Genomic DNA, 26,214 nt, shown 5'->3' with positions numbered 1-26,214 from the left:
TATATTTTCAATTCAGTGCGCCAGACTCGCTCACGTACTTGATTTGTGGCATAGACATGGCCATTGGGCCTTCACGGTTTAATTTGGGCGAGGCTTTTGTCCGAGTGAGCTTGAGTCGAGAGGCCGAATGTATGGGTTGGGAATGTATGGGTTGGGAATGTACGGGGGTCTCCCTTCCCCCGCCCGGCAACGCCGGTACTGGAGGGCGTCACAGGATCGGTGAGTCTCCAAAATCCGCTTCGTGCTGTTGTTGCGAAGATGCAGGACGATGTCGCGATTGTTGTGCTGCTCTCCTACCATGAGAACTGCAACGTCATTGTTGACTGGCCCTCCCCTTCCCTTTCCCCCCTCTTCTCCCCTCCCCCCTCTCCTCCCCTTTCCCCCCTCCTCTCCCTCCCCCTCCCTCCTACCCCCTACCCTCTTCTCCCCTCCCCCTCCACCCAACCCCTTCCCCCTACCCCCTTCTCCTTCCCCCCCTCCCCCTCCACCCTACCCTCGCCCCTTCCCCCCTCCCCTTCCCCCCTCTCCCCCTTTCCTCCCCTCCCCCCCTCCGTTCCGTTCCCCTTCCCCCTCCCCCACCCGGCAATGCCGGGTACTTCTGCTAGTACATACTAATGGGAAAACTAATCAAAAGCTTTTAAACATTAGTTTCATTAGTGCAACACGAGCAAATGACGAGCCCTCAAGCTTAAAACTTCATTATCGTTTTCCTCACACACAAGTTTAGCAAATCCTGTTTCCACTAATTGGTTGATATTGTTACATTTGTGGGGGGGGGGGTAGGCAATACCTTAGTCCAGGTAGAATTGTATCGGTAGTGCGCTCCGACTGTTGTGAAGAAGAAGAAACCATGTAATAAGGAAATTTGTGTAGACCGTATGTCGTGAAAGAGCGCGTCTTCGTTCCCATCACAAGGGGTGGGGCATGTTAATTAACGAGGTATTATGGGTAATTAATCCCCTGTATGTAATGGCCTCTGTTATTTTTCCTCTGTTCCTTATGACACCAGCAGCACACACATAGTAGGAAATCGCGCATTTATGACACTAAATAAAAACCAACCGGAAACAGGACATTGAGCACTACCGCGGATAACATAGACCTGGTGAGCACACAGGCACAAAAGGTCCGTGAGGCCATGCCCCAAAGAGCAGTGATTGGCCCGGGATTTGATTGGCGCAAGTGAGCGCGACAAGTGTAAAAGTTTGTTTCAACATCGGACATGCAATATCAAGCTGAAAGCGAAAATCGCATTTATAGACGTATGATGGGAGCAAACATCTGTTAAGGGTTTAAGACAAATTAAAGTTCAAACAAGTTATATTTTGAGATCCATAACACCTTATCACAAATGCTCACTCATGCAAAAACCTTAAAAAAATAAATCAAAACAATTGAGCAACTTGAACCAATCGATGCATTTATTTCTCCAGAATATGTATTTCTCAAAATTATATTTGCAGCCTCATCTTGACCTCACCCTTCCCAATAGCGGGGGGTGGGGGGGGGGGGGGGGGGGGAGGAACAAGGAGAAAAGAAAGAAAGAAAGAAAAAACAACAACCATGAGAACTGGAAATATTACAAACTTGTGCATTGTATTGGCTCATTAAAAAAAAACCAAAAAAAAAAAATAAAACTTTGATGCACACAGTGCCAAAACGCTTACCTCGATGCATATGGAAGCATTTTTTTTTTTGTTATGTTTTAAAAAAGCGAGAAAATGTAGGAAGAAACATAAATATAGCCACTGTTGGATTGAAAAATTGGAGGGTAAGCACTTCAGCCAGACTTGGCTCCGACGAGTTTCACAAGACCTCCTGTGCTCAAGGATTTGGGCCTCTCGAGGGGAAGGCCAAGGGCTCGATCCCACACGAGGGAAGCCAGTACCCCGAGTGCTCGTGAGACGCCAAACAGCACTGTGTAGTAATTCATTTCAGTCATGCCGTAGTACTGCAATGGAAGGCCATGAGGGACGGATGGTGTAAAACAATTTGATTCACAAATATTTAAACACATGTCAGATAGGTGTCACACAGGATGGGATGGTTAGAGAACACAGGAAAGCATGGTGGTCAGGATAAAGGATAAATATATTCACCATTTATTTATTCTGCAGTAACTATAGCTCATGGTGGGGAAGAGGTTGTACAAACATTTGCATGCAGGACAAGGACATGTGTATATTTACATGAGATACAGGAGAAGAGGGATGGACAAAGCTGTCAAATGTTGAAGCTGCAAATTTCAGCATAAAGAGCTCCTCAAAGGAGCTACCATTTATTTATGTTTTAGTATATAGAGATGAAGAGGAGCAAAAACAGAAGGAAGGAGAAGAGGTGGGGGGGAAGAACTGATCTATATGGACATATCAATGACCACTACCTGTTCAAAAGGGCATCACACACTGATTATTGCAAGGGTGCAAAGTACCAGCCGTTTTTGGATGGATTCGGATGAAACTTGGTGGATAGGTTGGGGTGTGTGACAAATACAAGCCGATTCGATTTTGTTGTATGACAAGGATGAATTGTCCGGATGTACATCCGGCCAATCAGTGAGTGAGGTGCAAAACATACTTGTCAGCCTGGCGTAGGTATGCATGTTACCAAGTGCTATTCTAGTTTATATCAAATTATATGCCAATGACCCAAATATGCTGTTTGGAGGAATTGTTTCGCTGTTGGTCCTCACTTAGCTGGGTTCTCGTTACACATGTGCAGACATTAGATTGGTCTGACGGACACAACAAACGAGGAAGCTTTTTTTTTTTAAACCCCTTGTCATGTTGTGTAATATGGCATCAATCAGGTTAAAAATTTATAACCAGATCTATGCCACTCAGTGCCACATCAATCTCTCTCTGGTCCTCAATCAGTGTCAGGTGGTGACTTTCTGCCATCTCGTCTTCTAGATGTATCTGGACAAGATAATTTCCACAATCATGAACCTCGTCTTCAACAGCTATCGCAATGCCACTCCACTTTGGCCGATGTAGTTCATCTATATGTCCCCCAATAGCCCATTGCCATATCAACTTTTCACTTCCTGCCATTTAATTGATCCTTTAGACATGATATTCGTTTGGATAATGGGGTGGGGAGGGAGAGAAGATGAAGATTAAAGTCAATGGAAGGAAACAAAGATGATGAAGAGAAAATAAAACATAGAATATAGTGCAATGACAAAGATAATATGTGACATACAGTCACGTGAAAAAGTAAGTACACCCCATGTAAAGTTTTGACTTTTTCAACATATTTCAACATACAGCTATTTGATCTTCATTTCAACAATATTGATAGATAAAGGTGATATAATATAACAAATATCATGAAACATTTACATTTTGTAGTCCATTGTATAATTTAAATAAACATAAATGCAAATTTCGCATGTGGAAAAAGTAAGTACACCCCTACATTTATCACTACTTCAAATACCAAAAATTAGAATCAGGTGAACCAGCTCAGGTGCAAATGATTAGAACATCGTTGGAGAGGATCTTGGAGGAACCTGTCTTAATTAAACCTCAGACATTTAGTTTGGTTTGCCTTTTGTTGTTGAAGTGTGGGGCGTCACCATGCCTAGATCAAAAGAGTTCTCTGAGGCCTTCAGAAAGAAGGTTATAGATGCCTACGAGTCTGGGAAGGGATTTACAAAGATCTCCAAACAATTTGAAATCAATCATTTGACTGTCCGGAAGATCATCTACAAGTGGAGACGATTCCAAACAACTGCCAACTTGTTCAGGCCAGGCCACCCCAGCAAGTTCAGCCCGAGAGCAGACCGCAAGATGCTGAAAGAAGTCTCTAAGAACCCCAGAATGTCATCACGGGACCGACAGGTAGCTCTTGCCACTGTTGATGTCAAAGTGCACGAGTCTACCATTAGAAAGAGGCTGCACAAATTCGATCTACATGGGAAGTGTGCCAGGAGGAAACCTTTGCTGTCCAGAAAGAACTTCAGGGCAAGACTAAAGTTTGCCAATGAACACCGAGGCAAAGACCAGCACTTCTGGAACAATGTGCTCTGGACAGATGAGTCAAAGGTAGAGCTATTTGGCCACAGTACCAGAAGACATGTTTGGCGAAAACCAAAGACAGCATTTGACCACAAGAACCTGATACCAACTGTAAAGCATGGTGGTGGAAATATTATGGTTTGGGGCAGCTTTGCTGCATCAGGGCCTGGGCAGCTCTCATCATAGAATCCACTATGAATTCTTCATTGTACCAGAGGGTGCATGAGGATAATGTGAGGCCATCTGTCAGAAAGTTGAAGCTCAACCGAAGGTGGACCTTGCAACATGACAATGACCCTAAACATACCAGTAAATCCACCAAGGAATGGCTGAAAAGAAAGAAATGGAGGGTTCTGGAATGGCCAAGTCAAAGCCCGGATCTAAATCCCATCGAGATGTTGTGGGGGGATTTGAAACGAGCTGTGCATGCAGGAAACCCCTCAAATATCACACAGCTGAAAGAATTCTGCATGGAGGAGTGGGCTGAAATTTCTCCCAGTCGATGCCAGAGACTGGTAGACAGTTATAAGAAACACCTACTTGAGGTTGTTTCTGCCAAAGGGGGCAATACCACCTATTAGAGCCCAGGATGTTCTTACTTTTTCCACATGCGAAATTAGCATTTATGTTTATTTAAATTATACAATGGACTACAAAATGTAAATGTTTCATGATATTTGTTATATTATATCACCTTTATCTATCAATATTGTTGAAATGAAGATCAAATAGCTGTATGTTGAAATATGTTGAAAAAGTCAAAACTTTACATGGGGTGTACTTACTTTTTCACGTGACTGTATAGTGACAATATATAGTGACAAATAATGAGAGAGCAAAGATAAAACAAGAAGTGACTGAAAAAAAAAAACAAAAAAAAAAAACACCTTTGGAGGCCATTTTTCCCCGCTAAGCGGGGGTTGGCCTTTTTCGGGGACCGTGGTTGTTGTTGTTTTTCGGTCCCCTTTTTGAAGCAATGTTTTACGGCCGGATGCCCTTGCTGCCGCCAACCCTTTGTCGCGTTTTACGACAAACAGGGAATTACCAGTGAACTGGTACTCAATTAGCCGACCTCGGAAAGATGACAGGCTGAGTCAACCCCCCTGGCGTTAATTCAGCGATCGACCGGGATTCGAACCCAGGATCCTCGGATCCTAAGCCGGCACCCTAGCCGCTAGCCCAACACCAGTGATAAGTGACTGAATATAGTGAAACAATATATTGTGACAAATAATGTGAGAGCAAAGATAAAACAAGAAGATGTCATGAAGAGCACGAAACAAAGAATAAAATGACAAATGAGAGAGCAAAGATAAAAACAAGAAGACGTCATGAAGAACATGACACTTGTAAAATCCACCTCCCCCCCCCCCCCCCAAAGTTGCCATGGATACATCAAATTGTCAATTTCATCAAGATCGAAATTGACGATCTTGATCAAAGCTCGGGTCAATCAGATTAAAATTGATAATTTTTCAGATAAAAATTGATTAGAAGTTTGACCTTGAGTTGACCTTTTGACCTCAAAAATAGTTGATTTCCCAATTCAGTGATACACTATGCAATTGCTGTTTAATTTTGTAGTTAATAAGATGAAAATTGACGATTTCTCAGTTGAAAATTGATTTTGGAAGTTTTATCGTCAGTGGAAGAATTCAATAGGTTGAATACTACATTAGCACTTGCTTCCCTTTTACATGGTCTGGAAGAATAAATTATTGGAAGAAATAAGGATACATATTGAGACGGGCCTACCTGCAGAAGCACGCCACTATGGGCATCCACATTTGGCCAGGGGTTTTGGGCCTTTCCCTGCTCTAGGAGGATTGGTGGGACGACTTCATAAATCTGAGAAACCAGCTTGAACAATGGATCATCTGGCAGGTGCTTGAGGGCGAACTCTCGCTGACACGTGTAGCGTGGATCGGTTTTTCGCAGAACGGCATGACCATAGCCCGGCACCACCTGGTAAGTCAGTTGGGATTATCCATACAATTTAGAAACAACAAAATGGCAAAGTTTGATTCTTCATTGGAACATATATTAATGACATATGAAAGGGGAGGGTGTCAAAATGAGAAAATTCACAAAAGAAAGGGAAGCTGGAAAGAGGATGGTACGTTCATGTGGGAGGATCAAGAAGAATGGAGGAGACAAGGAGATAGGCATATGTGCAAGACAGGAAGGGGACATGTATTTAACATACGAGGTGAAATTTAACATATGTACTGATGCGCCTCTAACTAAATAAGTGTTCCCTTCAAAGAAACTTCAATGAAGGAGGTAGCCATTAGGCCCATCAAGCCTGCACAATGATTGCCAACCTGGTTGTTTGGCTGTGCTCTATCCTTTCAAGTAAGGAAGCAGCACAAACCATTTCTCAAATCTTCAGTATGACTTAACTGAGGTTCGAACCACCAACTACCATAAAAGGATAAACCTCTGGCTTTGCACACAAAAAGCTAATACCGCCTGTACAGGGCAGGCCTCACTGCAGTGTATTCGGCAAGATTATATGAGCTCCAGGGTTGATACTCTTGACCTGCATCGACATTCCCAGGAGAGAGGGCACCTCTTTCTTTTTGACACTCTTGTCTTTTTGAGGCTTTGTATCAAATAAAAACACCTTACATTGTTATGGTAACAGGAACCACACGTCACACCAACTAGTTCCTGATGGATCCTGACAAACAGGATGTGCCAGCCACACACAACTCCGTGTGTGTGTGTGTGTGATCCACAATTTGTCATTTTTCTGAGTTACTCTATCTGTTCAAGTTACTCTATCTGTTCTGTTTCCGAGTTCGCTGGAGTGTTTATTTGACAAAAGTAAGAATGGTGAATGGACTATTGTATAAAAGTTTTCCTGAAGCCTAAAGGCACAGTTGTTCATTATAAAAACACAGGTGGACATCACAGTGTCATGGTGCTCAAACATTGACCAAAAAGGTGTGGGTGTCACTCACCCGGCCAGATTTGAGTGTGTTCCAAATGAAGTCTCTCAGCTTGTCGATGTGGACATCTTTCCCTAGTTCCTTCTGGAGTTGTGTGAGCCACACAAGGACCTCCTGGAGGCGGTAGGTTACACAATAACACTTGCATGACAATGACAGAGAATAGCGGAGGAAAGGGAATGAGTTTGGTTCTCTCATATGAGAAAGTCAAATGTGGGAGATGGAACATGTGGATGAGTTGGGATGTTGGGATGTTGGGAGCATACCTGATTGGCAAGCCCATGTAGTGGTCCTGCCAGACCATTCATACCAGCAGAGAAGGACAAGTAAGGGTCAGAAAGGGCACTACCCACAAGATGGCAAGTGTGTGCACTCACATTTCCCCCCTCATGGTCACTGTTAAAAAAGAAAAGCACATACCACGTCTCATGCCATGCGCACATTTTTTGTGTACGATATACGTACCAGTATGTGTACACACAATATAAATAGTGACGCAGATTAGTGAGGGTCATCCAAGGATAAGCAAAAGCACTATAGGATTAGCCATGACAACATGAATTCAAACGTGTTCTTCAGCTTCAGTTATTAAATAAATCGTCTTAATATTGACCACCTGTCCTTTTGTCAATTCTCTTCAGTTCATCCCACAAAACAAACAAAAAAAAAGCAGGATAAAGTGCTTCTCACAGCAAGACCTGCATTCTCCCTTTCAAGCAGTTATGTACAATTATTTTTCAACTTGCATAACATTTAATAATATTTTTCATAAATAATTTTTTAGCCTGTCTAGATGATCAGTCTAGATAAGTCTAGATAAGATAAGTCTAGATAAGTCTAGATTATCAGTAGTATGTGCACACACACTGAAGATGAAAGGCACATGTGATGATCGAAACTGTTAAACCTTTAGAGCAGCGGTCGGGAACCTATGGCTCGCGAGCCATATATGGCTCTTCCGGTGACGGCATATGGCTCCCAGACAATTTTGAGTTGAAAAAAAAAAAATTTAAAAAAAAAAATCAGTTTGGAACTGATTTTAAAATACTTGTGATATTTCTTAATAATACTGTGTCATTTTAAAGTAAACAGAAATTAGTTTTGAAGATAAATTTCACGGGTCACGGGTCACCCGTGGGTCGGGTCGGGAACCAATGGCTCGCGAGCATGTCCGCGTCATTGTAAAGGTGAAGAAATCAATTTTATCGGATAGCCAACTAGTTTATCCGCTTCAACCCTTGTAACGGAAAAGATGGCGAAAAGAAAAAAAGACGATGATTACCGTGCATTCCAGGCTGCGTGGACAGAGGAATTTGCATTTGGTGAGAGAGCAGGACCTGCGGTATGTCTAATATGCAATGATAAAATTGCATCGATGAAACGGTCAAATATAAAGCGGCACTTCGATACGCACCATGCTTCATTTGCATCGAAATGTCCAGCGGGGGACAGCAGGAAAAGGGCATGCGAGGAGCTACAGCGGAGAGTGCAGACGAGTCAGCAGCAACTACGTGTGTGGACCAAGCAAGGTGACGGGAATTCCGCTAGCTTTGCGGGTGCTTTGGCAATAGTAAGGAATGGAAAGCCATTCACAGATGGCGAGTATGCCAAAACATTCATGCTTGATGTGGCCAATGAACTGTTTGATGACTTCCCAAATAAAGACAAGATATTCAAACGAATAAAAGACATGCCCCTGTCAGCAAGAACTGTGCACGATCGTAGCATCATGATGGCAAATCAAGTCGAGGAAACACAAATTAAGGACATAAACGCCGGGACATACTTTTCTCTCGCGTTAGATGAGTCAACAGACGTTAGCCATCTATCTCAGTGCAGTATAATTGCCAGGTATGCTGCAGGTGACACACTGCGTGAGGAAAGCTTGGCTGTTTTGCCAATGAAAGGGACAACAAGAGGAGAGGATTTATTCACGTCTTTCATGGAGTTTGCTAAAGAAAAAAAACTACCGATGGATAAACTTATTTCTGTCTGTACTGATGGTGCACCCTGTATGTTGGGGAAGAACAAAGGATTTGTAGCGCTTCTCCGTGAACATGAAAAGAGAGCCATCCTAAGTTTTCATTGCATCCTGCACCAGGAGGCGCTTTGCGCTCAGACGTGTGGCCAGGAGCTTGGTGAGGTGATGTCGCTGGTCATTCGAGTGGTCAACTTTATTGTTGCCCGAGCTTTAAATGATCGCCAGTTTAAAGCTCTGTTAGAAGAAGTTGGGAATCATTATCCCGGTCTGCTTTTACACAGCAACGTGCGTTGGTTGTCAAGGGGGAAGGTGCTCAGCCATTTTGCAGCTTGCCTGAGTGAAATCCGGACTTTTCTTGAAATGAAAGGCGTCAAGCATCCTGAGCTAGACAACACTGACTGGCTCCTGCAGTTTCACTATCTCATGGACATAACTGGCCATCTGAACCAGCTCAATGTGAAAATGCAAGGTATTGGAAATACAATCTCATCCCTTCAACAAGCAGTGTTTGCATTTGAAAGCAAGCTGGAAGTCTTTCTCAGGGACATTGAAACAGGTCGTCTTCTGCACTTTGAAAGACTGCAACAATTTAGAGATGCATGCTTAGCAAGTGACTCCACTCAACATCTGGATCTCCAGCAGCTAGCTGGCTTTACGTCCAATCTCCTGCAGTCATTCAAAGCACGTTTTGGAGAATTTCGTGCACGCACTGGTCTTTTCAAGTTCATCACTCATCCACATGAGTGTGCAGTGGACAAAATCGACCTGACATGCATCCCCGGGGTCTCTATCGGAGACTTTGAGCTGGAAGTTGCTGACCTGAAGGCATCAGACATGTGGATGAGTAAGTTCAAGTCACTTAATGGAGAGTTGGAAAGTCTTGCGCGACAGCGAGCAGAGCTGGCGAGGGAACACAAGTGGACAGAAATGAAAAATCTTCAACCTGAAGACCAGCTGATTCTTAAAACTTGGAACGAGCTTCCTGTGACATACCACACAATGCAGCGTGTGAGTATTGCCGTATTGACCATGTTTGGCTCTACATATGCATGTGAGCAGTCATTCTCGCATATGAGGAACATTAAGACCAACCTACGCTCACGTTTAACTGATGGAAGCCTCAACGCCTGCATGAAGCTCAACCTCACCACGTTTGAACCAGACTACAAGGCCATCAGCAAAACCATGCAGCACCAGAAGTCGCATTAAAAGTAAGACATATTTAATTTATTATACGTTAAAAATACTATATGGCTCTCAATGAAATATATTTAGAAATATTTGGCTTTTATGGCTCTCCCAGTCAAAAAGGTTCCTGACCCCTGCTTTAGAGCAACCTTCACAAAGGGAAAGTCAAGCTTTTCCTTCCTTCTTTCTTTGTGCAATGCTGTTTTTTTGTACACAAGGTCGAGAATCGTGAAAGAGCTAGAACACTGAACAGATCTAGATACAACAGAACAAAAGGAACAGCAGAAAGAGAAAGGAAATCCCAACAGCAGACTTAAGGAATAAAATACAGAAAGACAAACAAGGGATGCGGGAAAGAATGAGGGGTAGGAAAGGAGGATGTATGGGGTGGACAAGATGGATACAAACGCAAACAGGAAATTTGAGGGAGGAATCGGCTCGATGCATCCTTCCCCAGGGTTAAGAGGCCCTGGTCAGTTGTCCTTCCTCTCTTCCTCCCTGTGTCACAGGCCGGAGCATTGATCCAGACCACATTATTGGTAACAACCGTCAGCCAGGGCTTCAGGCAAAGGCACAGCTACATTGTGGTGTCGGCTGCACCCTCCGAGTTCACCATCTCTGGTAGGGCTAATCGGCACCGAGGCACTGCCACCATGAAGAGGTCTGAACACCCATGGGGGCCTCGCAGTCGAAGTGCGCGGGGCACAGCACCAGGCATGCACCACTGCATGGTAAACCACCGCCGGTTGAGGCTGCATGCTATTGGACCCCGACAACGTTTGGATATGCTCCTGTGGACGCAGAAGATTGCTGGGTTCTAACATTCCTCTGCTTGCTCTAACACATACAATGCAAGTTCCCATCTGTGATTGGCACACAGTGTGATGTTACTGATTAAAACTAAATGGTATTCATAGAATACTTTGTGGCGGACACAAAAGCCCACTGGCGTGGTGACATCATTCCGCGCACCAAGTGGGCGGTGGCCACGCCCGAGGGGTAGGCGTGGCCTCATGATATACACCGGGCGCGCAGCCCGGAGCGCGCCAGTGTTACAGTGAGCTCCTGAAATAAAGACGCTTATAAGTTACCGCTTGTCCGCTTCCTCCTTGCTCGCAAGCAGCGCGCGTAACGCCGCGCTTTACTGGTGACCCCCTCGACGTTGGATCTGCCGGAGCGATCCTTCCACACGCGACGCCATTGCCATGGCCAACTTCATCAAACTTCCCGAATTTTGGGAGGCTCAGGCCGAAGTCTGGTTCGTCCAGGCCGAAGCCCAATTTCAGCTTCGGCGCCTCACCGGCGATGACACGCGCTATTGCCACGTCGTCGCCTCCCTCGGGCCCGGCACGGCCGCTCGAGCTGTGTCCGTCCTTCGCCACCCACCGGACGGCCACAAGTACGAGGCACTCAAGCGGCTACTCCTAGCCACGTTCGGCCTCACGGACGACGCATGGGCCGACCGCCTCCTGGATCTCCCCGAGCTCGGTGACACGCGCCCGTAGGTCCGAATGGACCATATGCTGTCACTGTTGGGCGACGAAGCCCCCGGTTCTCTATTCCGGGCGCTTTTCCGTCGCCAACTTCCAGCGCAGGTTCGCCTCGCGTTGGCCGGGACCGGGCTAACTGAACCCCGAGCATTGGCAGCCGAGGCGGACAGGTACTTCGCCGCTTCGGACACGCGGGCGAGAGTCGGCGTGGCCGTCACGGCCCTCGTGGCTGATGCTGCTGATCCACAGCATCAGCTTATACAGCATACGCAGCATGCTGATACGCACCTCGTGACCGCCGCCACCCCCCGCCCACCGCCGCGGCGAAAACCGCCACCGCGGGGAAACCCGCCAACTCCACCGGCCTGGCAGAGCCAGCCGCGCTCCTCCAGCTCCACCACCTGGTGCTGGTTCCACGCCAAGTTCGGCCACGAAGCTCGGCAGTGTCATCCGCCATGCTCCTTCAACAGGTCGGGAAATGCCCAGGCCGGCGCTCAATAGTGGCGATGAGCGCCGGCCGTTCGAGCAGCCTGCTGTTCATAACGGACACCTTCTCCGGGCGCCGTTACCTGTGCGACACGGGAGCGCAGGTGAGTGTCGTTCCCGCCGGCACGTCAGACAAGCACGCCGCGGGTGGGGGCTCCACGCTGCTTGCCGCGAACGGGACACCCATCCGTACGTACGGAAAACGCTGCCTCTCTCTGCGGTTCGGAGGGCAGGTTTTCCGATGGACGTTCGTCACCGCCGACGTGCCCATGGCACTGCTTGGCGCGGACTTCCTGTGCGCTAATGGGCTCCTGGTCGACGTCAAGCGCAGACGTCTTGTCCAGGCCGAGACGTTCAGCTCGCTCGCTTGTGCGTTGCCCAGCTCAACGAGCGGCTTGCCAAGCGGCTTGCCGAACGGTTCGGTTCCGGCCACGTTGGTCTGTACGCTTCCGGCAGCGGACGCATTCACCCGCCTCCTCGCCGGCTTCCCGGCCCTCACGCGGCCCACCTTCTCGGCGGGGGCCGTCAAGCACGGGGTGGCCCATCACATCCCCACCGTCGGGCCACCGGTCTACGCCCGGGCACGCCGCTTCGAGCCGACGAAGCTGGCGGTGGCAAAAGCGGGGTTCGCTACCCTGGAGCGACTCGGCATCGTTCGGCGCTCAGAGAGCGCTTGGGCGTCGCCGCTGCACATCGTGCCGAAGCCCGGCGGGGGATGGCGACCGTGCGGGGACTATCGCCGTCTCAATGACGCCACGACTCCCGACCGCTACCCCGTCCCCCACATTCAGGACTTTTCCGCCCGTTTGGCGGGCATGTCCTTCTTCTCGAAGGTGGACCTCATACGCGGCTACCATCAGGTCCCCGTCAGGCCGGAGGACGTCCCGAAGACGGCGGTCATCACGCCATTCGGACTCTTCGAGTTCCTGCGCATGCCCTTCGGTCTGAAGAATGCGGCTCAGGCGTTCCAGCGACTGATGGACAGCGTCCTGCGCGACTTGGATTTTGTCTACGTCTACCTGGATGATATCCTCGTCGCCAGCGCGTCCCGCGAAGAGCACCTACGCCACCTCCGCCACCTCCACCACCTCCGCACGCTCTTCGAACGCCTGGGCCAGCATGGCCTGATTGTGAACCCCGCAAAGTGCCGGTTCGGCGCCACCATAATCGATTTTCTGGGGCACCGTGTCACCAGGCACGGAGCCGTCCCCCTGCCGGCCAAGGTGGAGGCGGTGGAGGCGGTGAAGGGGTTTCCGCGCCCCCGCACGATCAGAGGGCTGCAGGAGTTCCTGGGCATGGTGAACTTTTACCATCGGTTCCTGCCCCGTATCGCCCAGCTCCTGCGCCCCCTGCACAAAGCTCTCCGAGGTAAGCCGGGCAAAGGCGACATTACCTGGACCGAGCAGATGGACACTGCGTTCACGGGCGCGAAGCTCGCCTTGGCTAACGCCACCATGCTCGCGCACCCGGCGCCCGATGCACCGATCGCCCTCACCACCGACGCCTCGGACTACGCGGTGGGCGCGGTGCACGAGCAATGGGTGCGTGGAGTTTGGCAACCGCTGGCATTCTTTAGCCGGCAGCTTTGCCCGCCCGAACGCCGTTACAGTTACAGCACCATGGTCCGCGGCACAGCAGCGCTCCGCTCTGCAAGAGACCGCCCAGAGGTTCGCCCCGGTGCCAACGGCATGCCACGGGCACCCACCGACGCACGTCGCCCCGGAGCTTCGCACGGCGGAGTACGTCTTCGTCCGCCACGATGCCCACCGGACACCACTACGACGGGCCTTTCCGCGTGCTGGAGACCGGGGCGAAGCACTTCACCCTGGACATCGGGGGTACTCCTGACCGCGTTTCGGTAGACCGCCTCAAGCCGGCCCACCTCGACGTGGACCATCCACCGCCAGTGGCCCGACCCCCACGTCGGGGCCGCCCCCCTGCGGGCGGACCCCCGGCACCGCCCAGCCCCGCCGCCCCCCGGTCCTGCACCCATCCCAGGGGCAGCCAGGGGCATCCCACCTGGCATCCCTGCACCCCGGACGCCGCCGATCGCCAGGGGGCGCTTCGGCCGGGTCATTCGTCTGCCCCGCAAACTGGCCCTCCAGGTGCGCGGGAATTCTGGGGGGGCGCGTGTGGCGGACACAAAAACCCACTGGCGTGGTGACATCATTCCGCGCACCAAGTGGGCGGCGGCTACGCCCGAGGGGTAGGCGTGGCCTCATGATATACACCGGGCGCGCAACCCGGAGCGCGCCAGTGTTACAGTGAGCTCCTGAAATAAAGACGCTTATAAGTTACCGCTTGTCCGCTTCCTCCTTGCTCGCAAGCAGCGCGCGTAACGCCGCGCTTTAACTTAATACTTAACCCACGCAGTCAACTTGGTGCGAGCCAACTCTTCTGTTTTTTCTAGTGCGTTTTTTTTTCCTTCGATCTAATATGGCTGCCAGACCATGTGACAGATGACATCATAAATTTACATTCTCCAATATAATTGTTGCGTAGATCATGCTCAAGAAATTTCAAGCTGATCGGACTAAGCGTTGTACTTGTCATAATCTCTGGACGTTGACGTTGTACGTTGTCATAATTAAGGCACAAATGACGTCATCGATAAGTTATTCCCATGCGGAGTTCTTTATAATGAGTCACGTTTGATTTTTTTCCCCATGGAGCGGTTTCAGAGGTATAGAGGTGAAACATTTTTCAGTTTTTCCAAGATGGCGCCTGTACCACGTGATCTATGACATCACAATTATCCCAAAAAAATTAAAATGTACAGGAGTCGCCGCTCCTATAGTGAAAATTCATTGTCCAACGGACCACCAATTGCAGAAAAAAATAATAATAATCGTATCAAGCATTGTACTTGTTGACTCATGACGTCATAATGAAGGCACCAATGACATCATTAACATATCTTATTCGCCATGGAGAGCACTTGACAATGAACCATGTTTCAATTTTTTCAATGCTTGCTGAGAAAATTATTTTAAAAAATGCAGACACGTACATACACAATACGTATGCATGCAACCGATTGATGAACCCTACTTTTCGCGGCACGAGCACAGGGTAACTAGAACGGCACTCAGTCAAGCGCATACCTCCGCCAGGCTGACCAGTTTACGTTTTGTATCCCAATGATAGGCCAGATCTGTCACCTACCCAACCAATCCACCAAGTCCATCCACAATGTTTTGAAATATCGTGCTTTATAGTTTTTGGGCCTCTCAATGGTGAAGAATCACTTTTAAAAATAATTGTATCTGGATGCAGATCTTCACCAAAATCGAATCAATTGGTCCTTGTCACATACCCAACCTGTCCACAAAGTTTTGTCAGAATCCGTTCATAGCTTTGAGATATCCTGCTCATAAATAGAAAGAGGCAAACAAACAGGGGTGAAACCACAACCTAGGTAACTATAGTGGGTAACTAGCTGGAGCTGTGAGCACAAAAGATTCCCGAGAAATGCACAAATGTCAGTGTGCCCATTGACCATGATGAACTCAAGATTACTCTCTCGCAAGTACAACTCAGGGTCATTCAGCAATGCGATTGATAACTTGGGAAATCAGAAGATTACAAAAAAAAAAAATGCCAAAATGATAAAGCAAAGAAAATAAAAGGGATTTGAAGAAAATAAAGTTCCAGTGAAGGAGGAGAAAATATAAAAAAAGGATTAAAGAAGAAAAGGTTGCGAAATGGGTTGCACTGTGCAGGTCAAAGAGAACCAATGACATTTGATGCCTACCTGTGGATTGACAAGTAGAGGCGCATCAGCTCGGTGAAGGTGGGATCAGAGTACCCGAGCATGTTGGTGAAGTTGTGTGACCAGTCAAGATCCGGGTCGATGGCTCCAATGCTGCTTGCTTCGCGGAAAAGGTTACGGTAAATCTTAGCGGCGATTGTAGGAAGCTTCGCAATAAGGTCCATGCTGTCCTCGTACACGTACTGTTGGACACAGAATCATAGTAGATTTCTCCATTTGGTGAACGGTTCATTTCTCCCTCCCGACTCTGCAACCATTTGTTCTGCCCATCCTCCCTTAATTGATTTACGAGCAGTTTATCCAACCTTCGGGTGGATATGGAGTGTTTATATTATTTGCTGAACAAAATACATGCTGCAAATAAAACCTGTTGGATGTTTGTGGGGTGTAATACAGGGTGTTTATAAAGTCTATCTATTTCAGAGAAATTACGGGGAACTAAATAGATAGCGACTTTATAAACACCTTGTACTTTGCATTATCTGCCAAGAAAATGATATTTAAACCTTTTATAGGTGTATTCGCAACATTAACATGCATAAATCACAGAAAATACATTATACATGGAATCCCAGGAAATGAATGAGGCACAGAATCCCAGGAAATGAATGAGGCACAGAATCCGAGGAAATGAATGAGGCACAGAATCCGAGGAAATGAATGGCACAGAATCCGAGGAAATGAATGAGGCACAGAATCCGAGGAAATGAATGAGGCACAGAATCCGAGGAAATGAATGAGGCACAGAATCCGAGGAAATGAATGATGCACAGAATCCGAGGAAATGAATGAGGCACAGAATCCCAGGAAATGAATGAGGCACAGAATCCCAGGAAATGAATGAGGCACAGAATCCCAGGAAATGAATGAGGCACAGAATCCCAGGAAATGAATGAGGAACAGAATCCCAGGAAATGAATGAGGCACAGAATCCGAGGAATGAATGAGGCACAGAATCCGAGGAAATGAATGAGGCACAGAATCCGAGGAATGAATGGCGCACAGAATCCGAGGAAATGAATGAGGCACAGAATCCGAGGAAATGAATGAGGCACAGAATCCGAGGAAATGAATGAGGCACAGAATCCGAGGAAATGAATGGGGAACAGAATCCGACGAATGAATGGGGAACAGAATCCGAGGAAATGAATGAGGCACAGAATCCGAGGAAATGAATGAGGCACAGAATCCGAGGAAATGAATGAGGCACAGAATCCGAGGAAATGAATGAGGCACAGAATCCGAGGAAATGAATGGCACAGAATCCGAGGAAATGAATGGCACAGAATCCGAGGAAATGAATGGCACAGAATCCGAGGAAATGAATGAGGAACAGAATCCGAGGAAATGAATGGCACAGAATCCGAGGAAATGAATGGGGAACAGAATCCGAGGAAATGAATGAGGCACAGAATCCGAGGAAATGAATGAGGCACAGAATCCGAGGAAATGAATGAGGCACAGAATCCGAGGAAATGAATGAGGCACAGAATCCGAGGAAATGAATGAGGCACAGAATCCGAGGAAATGAATGGCACAGAATCCGAGGAAATGAATGAGGGACAGAATCCGAGGAAATGAATGGCACAGAATCCGAGGAAATGAATGGCACAGAATCCGAGGAAATGAATGGGGCACAGAATCCGAGGAAATGAATGAGGCACAGAATCCGAGGAAATGAATGAGGCACAGAATCCGAGGAAATGAATGAGGCACAGAATCCGAGGAAATGAATGATGCACAGAATCCGAGGCATGAATGAGACAGGGAATCGGAGGAAATGAATGAGGCACAGAATCCGAGGAAATGAATGAGGAACAGAATCCGAGGAAATGAATGAGGAACAGAATCCGAGGAAATGAATGAGACAGGGAATCCGAGGCAATGAATGAGGCACAGAATCCGAGGTAATGAATGAGGCACAGAATCCGAGGAAATGAATGAGGCACAGAATCCGAGGAAATGAATGAGACAGGGAATCCCAGGAAATGAATGAGGCACAGAATCCCAGGAAATGAATAAGAAGAAAGAAGAACCACCTTTAGAGGCCATTTTTCCCTGCAGAGCAGGGGTTGGCCTTTTTCGGGCACCATGGTCCCTTTTTGAAGCAATGTTTTATGGCCGGATGCCCTTCCTGCCGCCAACCCTGTTAGTCGCCTCTTGCGACACGCAGGGAATTACCATTATAACTGGTACTCAATTTGCCGACCTCGGAAGGATTACAGGGCGAGTCAACCCCCCTGGCATTAATTCAGCGATCGACCGGGATTCGAACCCAGGATCCTCAGATCCAAAGCCGGCACCCTAACCGCTAAGCCAAAACCAGGCTTTATCCCAGGAAATGAATAAGGCACAGAATCTCAGGAAATGAACGAGGGACAGAATCCCAGGAAATGAATGAGACAGGGAATCCCAGGAAATGAATGAGACAGGGAATCCCAGGAAATGAATGAGGGACAGAATCCCAGGAAATGAATGAGGCACAGAATCCCAGGATGGTACTTCTATGAAATACCCGTTCCCTACATGAGCAACACCCCTTCCCTCTGGCGGGGAATCAGTGAAGCACCTGCACTATGTTACGTGTGCAGTGCAAAATTGTAAGTCATCTCCACAACTGTCTTGTAATGCCAATCCCAGGTGGCACTATACTGGGCTCGTGCCACTACCAGGTGGGCCATCACAGTTGATGACAAACACATACCTACCGTGGTTTTTTTTTTTTTGATAGATTTTCTCCCCATATTATCTGTTAAATGCATTAGGTGTACCGGAAAGTAATGTATTTCAAAGAGGATTACACACCTTTTAAAAACGCCATTACTCTCTGGTACACCTAGTATGTTGTCTGCTCATTCATATTCTTCTTCCTGACTCGTCCACCATTCACACGATTCCTTTTTTGTGCAAGTATTCCAAAGTTTCTAATTAATAAAGCTTCAAAAACAGCATCAAATTGTTTTTTTTGTTTATTTAAATTACGTGGCAGCATCTACCTGTGATGGTCCTTGCACAAAAAAGAAAAAGTATAAAGCACTAACAAAAAATAACAAGAAGAAAAGAAAAAGTATAAAGCACTAAGTGACAAAACAAGACCGAAAGTCTAACAGCGGCATAGCCGGGCTTGTTTGATACTTTAGTTGAAGACAGACGTAATGACGCAGCGTGACGGCCGGACACAAAACTGCTGCTACTTTAATATATATGACATATTTTAACCTCCAGTAACTTTGCAGTCACTACAAAGGGATTAGTGTTACGATTACATTTACTATAATATTAAAGTTACGTTATCATTATTACGAAAATGATATTACTATTTTTTTAAAAACGAGGCAAATTCCTTACTTCCATGGTTACACCGCTCATCATTGATTCATGAACCATACACCGCTCATCATTGATTCATGAACCATACACCGCTCATCATCGATTCATGAACCATACACCGCTCATCATTGATTCATGAACCATGCACAGCTCATCATTGATTCATGAACCATACACCACTCATCATCGATTCATGAACCATACATTGCTCATCATTGATTCATGAACCATACATTGCTCATCATTGATTCATGAAGCATACACCGCTTCACTCCATTAACTATCCATTCACGACATTGGGATTAAAGTGTTATAGTTATATTTACTATATTATTATTATTATTATTATTATTACGAAAACGATACTACTGAAACGCTGTTATTGTGAAGTGGAAACGTCTCTGGACCACCGAATGCTGAAGCGCATAAAAATCGTCTGTCCACGGTTACAACACTCATTACCAAGTTCCAAACTGTCTCTGGAAGAAACGTCAGCACAACTGTTCATTGGGAGCTTCATGAAATGGGTTTCCATTGCTGAGCAGCCGCACACAAGCCTAAGATCACCATGCACAATGCCAAGCGTCGGCTGGAGTGGTGTAAAGCTCGCCGCCATTGGACTCTGGAAACGTGTTCTCTGGAATGGTGTAAAGCTCGCCGCCATTGGACTCTAGAGCAGTGGAAACGCGTTCTCTGGAGTGATTGGAATCACGCTTCACCATTTAGCAGTCTGACGGACGAATCTGGATTTGGCGGATGCCAGGAGAACGCTACCTGCCCGAATGCTTTGGTGGAGGAGGAATAATGGTCTGGGGCTGTTTTTCATGGTTCGGGCTCGGCCCTTTAGTTCCAGTGAAGAGAAATCTTAATGCTACAGTATACAATGACATTCTAGACGATTGTGTGCTTCCAACTTTGTGGAAACAGTTTGGGGATAGCACTTTCCAGTATAAGCATGATAATTCCCCAGTGCACAAAGCGAGGTCCATACAGAAATGGTTTGTCAAGATCGGTGTGGAATAACTTGACTGGCCTGCACAGAGCCCTGACCTCAACCCCATCGAACACCTTTGGGATGAATTGGAACGCCGACTGCGAGCCAGGCCTAATTGGCCAACATCAGTGCCCGACCTCACCAATGCTCTTGTGGCTGAATGGAAGCAAATCCCTGCAGCAATGTTCCAACATCTAGTGGAAAGCCTTCCCAGAAGAGTGGAGGCTGTTATAGCAGCGAAGGGAGGGGGGGGGGGGGCAACTCCATATTAATGCCCATAATTTTGGAATGAGATGTTACGACGAGCACATACGTGTGTGATGTTCTGGTGTCCACATACTTTTGGCCATGTAGTGTATATATATATATATAGATATATATATAGATATATATACACACACACACACACACACACACACACACACACACACACACACACACACACACACACACACACACACACACACACACACACACACACACACACACACACACACACACACACACACACACACACACACACACACACACACACACACACACACACACACACACACACAAATTTGGACCCAACTCAATGGTGAAGAATCACTTCGAATTCTTTAACAACAACAAAAAAAAAAATCATACCAAAGGCCTTAATAAATAGTATGTGCTGCTACTTTACTCGACGCTCAGCATTTAAAAGGACAGAGCACTGCTGGAAAAGCAAAGGCAAACCACCCAGTAAAATCCTTGCCAATAAACTGCTTTGGCAGCACCAATGTTAAGTAAAGATTCTGTCTGTGTGTACATCAAAATCAAAATTTAACATTCACTGGATCAAAGTAAATTATTAGTTACTTTGAAACATCCTGGGATCAAACTCTGTGAACCTGAGAATTTAAACAATATTTAAACAACCTGCACGTACCCAGACACACTCAGGATAATCGGGGTAAAAACAGTCACGTATGCTTTGACCCTGGAGGGATCTGCCAGCTTTGAAGGCCTCTTTCCCAGTACATTCCAGTTAAGCTATATATACAAATTTATTTATTTATTTTACTTTACAACTTACAGCTCATAAACATTCCAGCATTCTTAAATTTAGAACACCACAAGCAGATAGATGGCTTGAGATGACAGCTTGGAATGTACAGTCAACAAACTGTTGCAAAGTGCCTTCTATAGTATCAGGAAACTTTGACAAGGCAAGGCACGTAGATGAAGAATGCACACCAAAATTATTCCTGCACCGAAGTAGTTTTATTTCTCATCATAAGGTTAACTTGCTAAAAAAAAAAAAAAAAAACATTTAAAAAAATAAAATAAAATAAAACTGCAGCGTGTGCCTGTGTCTGTGTGCTTGCGCCTGTGTGTCCGTCCATCCGTCCCCGTCCGTGTCCATCCATCCGTGTGTGTCTATCCGTGTCTGTCCGTCCGTCCGTGCGTGCCCGTGCCCGTCCGTGTGTGTGTGTGCATGCCCGCCCGTGTGTGTGTGCATGCCCGTCCGTGTGCGTGTGTGTGCATGCCCGTCTGTGTGCGTGAGTGTGTGTGTGCATGCCCGTGCGTGCCCGTCCGTGACCTTCCGTCTGTGCGTGACCGCCCGTGCGTGCCCGTCCGTCCGTGTTTGTGTGTGTGTGTGTGTGTGTGTCCGTCCATCCGTGTGTGTGCATCCGTCAGTTCATGTGTGCGTGCATGCGTCCGTACCTCCGTGTGTGTGCGCGTCCCTCCGTCCGTGTGCGTCGGTGTCTGTCTCTGCTCCGAACATCAGTCATAATTAACAATATATTGTGGCGGACACGATGGCTCGCTGGCACGGTGATATCATTCCGCGCACCAAGAGGGTGTCGGCCACGCCCGAGGTTTAGGCGTGGCCTCGGGATATACATGGGGCGCGCAGCCCTGAGCACGTCAGTGCTATAGTTGAGCTTTGGAATAAAGACTCTTTTTGGTTACCCGCGTTGTTGCTTATCTTCTTGGCAAACAAGTCGTGCGCATAGAACCGCACTTCACTGGTGACCTCGACGCTGGGTCAGCCGCCGCTGACCAACAGAACGCGCCATGTCAAACAACGTGGTCGCGGTGAAGCTCCCTGAGTTTTGGGAAGCTCAGGCCGAGGTATGGTTCGTGCAGGCCGAGGCACAGTTCCAACTTCGAGGCGTAACGGCGGATGAGACGCGTTATTACCACGTCATCGCTGCCCTCGGGCCCGGCACAGCCGCCCGAGTCGTGTCCGTCCTGCGGATCCCACCGGCCGACCACAGGTACGAGGCGCTCAAGTGTCTCATCGCCACGTTCGGCCTCACTGAGTGCGAACGGGCAGACCGCCTCCTGGACCTTCCCGAACTCGGCGACACACGACCATCGGTCCGGATGGACTACATGCTGTCGCTGCTGGGTGACAAAGCCCCGGATTTTTTATTCCAGGCGCTCTTTCTACGCCAGCTACCGGCACAGGTACGCCTCGCGTTGGCCGGTTCCAAAATAAAGGAAGCCCGCGCTCTGGCCGTCCAGGCCGACAAGTTTTTCGCGGCTTGTGACACGCGGGCGAGAGTCGGTGCGGCCGTCGCGGATCCCGAGGCTGATGCTGCTGCACACCTCGTGGATCCCGAGGCTGATGCCGATGCACACCTAGTGGCCGCCACCACGCCCCGCCCACCACCACCACGAAAGCCGCGGCCGCCGCCGCAAACCTGGTGCCGTTTCCACGCCAGGTTTGGCCACAAGGCTAGGAATTGTTGCCCGCCGTGCTCGTTTGGCAAGTCGGGAAACACCCGGGCCGGCGCTCGGTAGCGGCTTCGAGCGTCGGCCTTTCCGGCAGCCTCCTTTTTGTCACGGAAACCTTGTCCGGGCGTCGCTTCCTTTGCGACACAGGCGCACAGGTGAGCGTTATCCCCGCCTCCACGTCCGACAAGCGAACCGCGGGCCGGGGCCCCGCGTTGCTTGCAGCCAACGGTACACCCATACGCACATTCGGGAAGCGCTGCCTCTCCCTGCGGTTCGGAGGGCAACGCTTTCAATGGACGTTCGTAACCGCCAGCATGCCCATGGCATTGCTCGGTGCGGACTTCCTATGTGCAAATGGGTTGTTGGTGGATGTGAAGCACAGACGTCTCGTCCAGGCCGAAACGTTCAGCTCGCTTGCTTGCGCGCTGAGCAGTTCGTTGGGCAGCTCCATGAGCAGCTCGCCAAGCGGTTTGCTGAGCGGTTCGGTCCCGGCGAGGTTGGTCTGTACGCTTCCGGCAGCGGACGAGTTCACCCGCCTCCTCGCCAGCTTCCCGGCCCTCACGCGGCCCACCTTCTCGGCGGTGGCCGTCAAGCACGGGGTGGAACATCACATCCCCACCCTCAGGCCACCGGTCTACGCCCGGGCACGCCGCCTCGAGCCGACGAAGCTCGCGGTGGCGAAGGCGGAGTTCGCTACGCTGGAGCGGCTGGGCATCGTACAGCGCTCCAAGAGCGCTTGGGCGTCGCCACTGCACATCGTGCCGAAGCCCGGCGGGGGATGGCGGCCGTGCGGAGACTACCGCCGCCTCAACGATGCCACCACCCCCGACCGCTACCCGGTCCCTCACATTCAGGACTTTTCCGCCCGGTTGGCGAAAATGTCCTTCTTTTCTAAGGTGGACCTCATCCGCGGATACCACCAGGTCCCCGTCAGGCCTGAGGACATACCGAAGACGGCCGTCATTACACCATTCGGCCTCCGAGTTTCTTCGGATGCCCTCCGGGTTGAAGAATGCGGCTCAGGCGTTCCAACGGTTGATGGACAGCGTCTTGCGCGACTTGGATTGCGTTTACGTCTACCTGGACGACATCCTCGTCGCAAGCGCGTCCCGCGAAGAGCACCTCCGCCACCTCCGCACGCTCTTCGAACGCCTGGGCCAGCATGGCCTGATCGTAAACCCCGCCAAGTGCCGGTTCGGCGTCGCCGAAATCGACTTTTTGGGGCACCGCGTCACCAGGCACGGGGCCACCCCCTTACCGGCAAAGGTGGAGGCGGTCAAGGGGTTTCCGCGCCCCCGCACGATCAGGGGGCTCCAGGAGTTCCTGGGCATGGTGAACGTTTACCACCGTTTCCTGCCCCGCGTCACCCAGCTCCTGCGCCCCCTGCACGAGGCCCTCCGGGGGAAGCCGGGCAAAGGTGACGTTGTTTGGACCGAGCAGATGGACGCGGCGTTCGCGGGCGCGAAGCTCACCTTGGCTGACGCCACCATACTCGCGCACCCGGCGCTCGATGCACCGATCGCCCTCACCACCGATGCGTCGGACTACGCGGTGGGCGCGGTGCACGAGCAATGGGTGCGTGGTGCTTGGCAACCGCTGGCGTTTTTCAGCCGGCAGCTTCGCCCGCACGAACGCCGGTACAGCACCTTCGACCGCGAGTTGCTTGGGCTCCACCTGGCGGTCCGGCACTTCCGCCATCTGCTCGAGGGCCGTTCGTTCATGGCCTTCGTCGACCACAAGCCCCTGGTCTTCGCGATGGCCAAGGTCGCCGAGCCATGGTCGGCCCGGCAGCAGCGTCACCTCTCGGCCGTGTCCGAGTACACGACGGACATCCGGCACGTCGCGGGAAAGGACAACCCGGTGGCGGATTTCCTTTCCCGGTCCGTCGCCCACGCGGTCCACCTCGGGATCGACTATGCCCGGATGGCGGCGGACCAGACCGCCGACCCCGACGTCCAGGCCTTGCGGACCGCCGTCACGGGCCTCCGCGTCACCGAGGTGCCGTTCGACGGCGCGGGCACGGCCCTCTTGTGCGACGTCTCCCTCGCCCCATCGTGCCCGCGGGCTGGCAGCGCCGGGTTTTTGACGCCATCCACGGCCTGTCCCACCCGGGCACGAAGGCCTCCCAGAGGCTGGTCGCCGACAAGTTCGTCTGGCATGGCCTCCGGAAGGCTGTCCGTGATTGGACCAGGACGTGCCTCACGTGCCAGCACGCGAAGGTGCACCGCCACACCCAGGCCCCATTGGCCCCGTTCACGGTGCCCGAATGTCGGTTCGACCACGTTCACGTGGACTTGGTGGGACCTCTGCCCCCCTCGCGGGGTTTCACCCACGTCCTCACCATGGTGGACCGCACCACCCGGTGGCCGGAGGTCGTGCCTTTGGCGACGACGGCGGATGTCGCGCAGGCATTCATCGCCACCTGGGTTGCCCGGTTCGGTGCCCCCTCGGACATCTCGTCCGACCGCGGCCCCCAGTTCACCTCGGAGCTCTGGGGGGCGGTCGCGCGGGGGCTCGGCGTCCAGCTGCACCGCACCACGGCCTATCACCCCGAGGCCAACGGCCTGTGCGAGCGCTTCCACCGCTCCTTGAAGGCCGCGCTCCGGGCCACCCTCCGCGACGGCGGCTGGGTCGACAGGCTCCCCTGGGTCCTGCTAGGCCTCCGGACGGCGCCCAAGGACGACCTGCGCGCATCCGCGGCGGAGTTGGTCTTCGGACAACCGCTGCGGGTGCCGGGCGAGTTCCTCCCCGACTCCACGGCACCATGGTCGCAGCAGCGCTCCGCACTGCAGGAGACCGCCCGGAGGTTCGCCCCGGTGCCGACGGCGCACCACGGGTGCCCGCCAACGCACGTCGCCCCGGAGCTTCGCACGGCGGAGTACGCGTTTGTCTGCCACGACGCCCACCGGACACCGCTGCGGCCCCCGTACGACGGGCCCTTCCGCGTGCTGGAGACCGGGGCGAAACACTTCACCCTCGACATCGGCGGTACTCCTGACCGCGTTTCCGTGGACCGCCTCAAGGCGGCCCACCTCAACGTGGACCACCCCCCGCCAGTGGCTCGGCCCCGGTGTCGGGGCCGCCCCCCGGCGGGCGGACCACCCAGCCCCGCCGGCACGCCCCCCCCCCCCCCGGTCCTGCACCCATCCCAGGTGCCGCCGGAGGCATCCCAGATGACATCCCGGCATCCCAGGCGCCGCCAGCCGTCAGAGGGCGCTTCGGCCGGGTCATCCGTTTGCCCCGCAAGCTGACCCTTCAGGTGCGCGGGAATTCTGGGGGGGGGGG

The 26,214-nt window shown here is 50.3% G+C and overlaps 1 protein-coding gene across 2 annotated transcripts in view; it reads right to left on the bottom strand.

The window, feature by feature from the left end:
• Positions 1-1,230: 1,230 nt before the first annotated feature.
• CS (citrate synthase) overlaps positions 1,231-26,214 on the bottom strand; it is a 78,626-nt gene continuing 53,642 nt past the window's right edge. For both annotated transcript variants that reach the window (XM_068100425.2, XM_078769525.1), the window contains exons 7-11: positions 15,876-16,075; positions 7,243-7,372; positions 6,989-7,090; positions 5,778-5,987; positions 1,231-1,951 (exon numbers count right to left, since the gene is read on the bottom strand). In XM_068100425.2, the coding sequence (XP_067956526.2) occupies positions 1,781-1,951; positions 5,778-5,987; positions 6,989-7,090; positions 7,243-7,372; positions 15,876-16,075 (813 nt within the window). In that variant the 3' untranslated portion in view covers positions 1,231-1,780. The remainder of the gene's footprint in view (positions 1,952-5,777; positions 5,988-6,988; positions 7,091-7,242; positions 7,373-15,875; positions 16,076-26,214) is intronic.

Source organism: Myxine glutinosa, chromosome 1 (genome assembly GCF_964187855.1).
Source record: "Myxine glutinosa chromosome 1, kmMyxGlut1.1, whole genome shotgun sequence".
In the NCBI taxonomy this organism is placed as follows: Eukaryota; Metazoa; Chordata; class Myxini; order Myxiniformes; family Myxinidae; genus Myxine; species Myxine glutinosa.
Note: the sequence above shows the minus strand (reverse complement) of the source record. Positions and strands in the feature narration are given on the sequence as shown.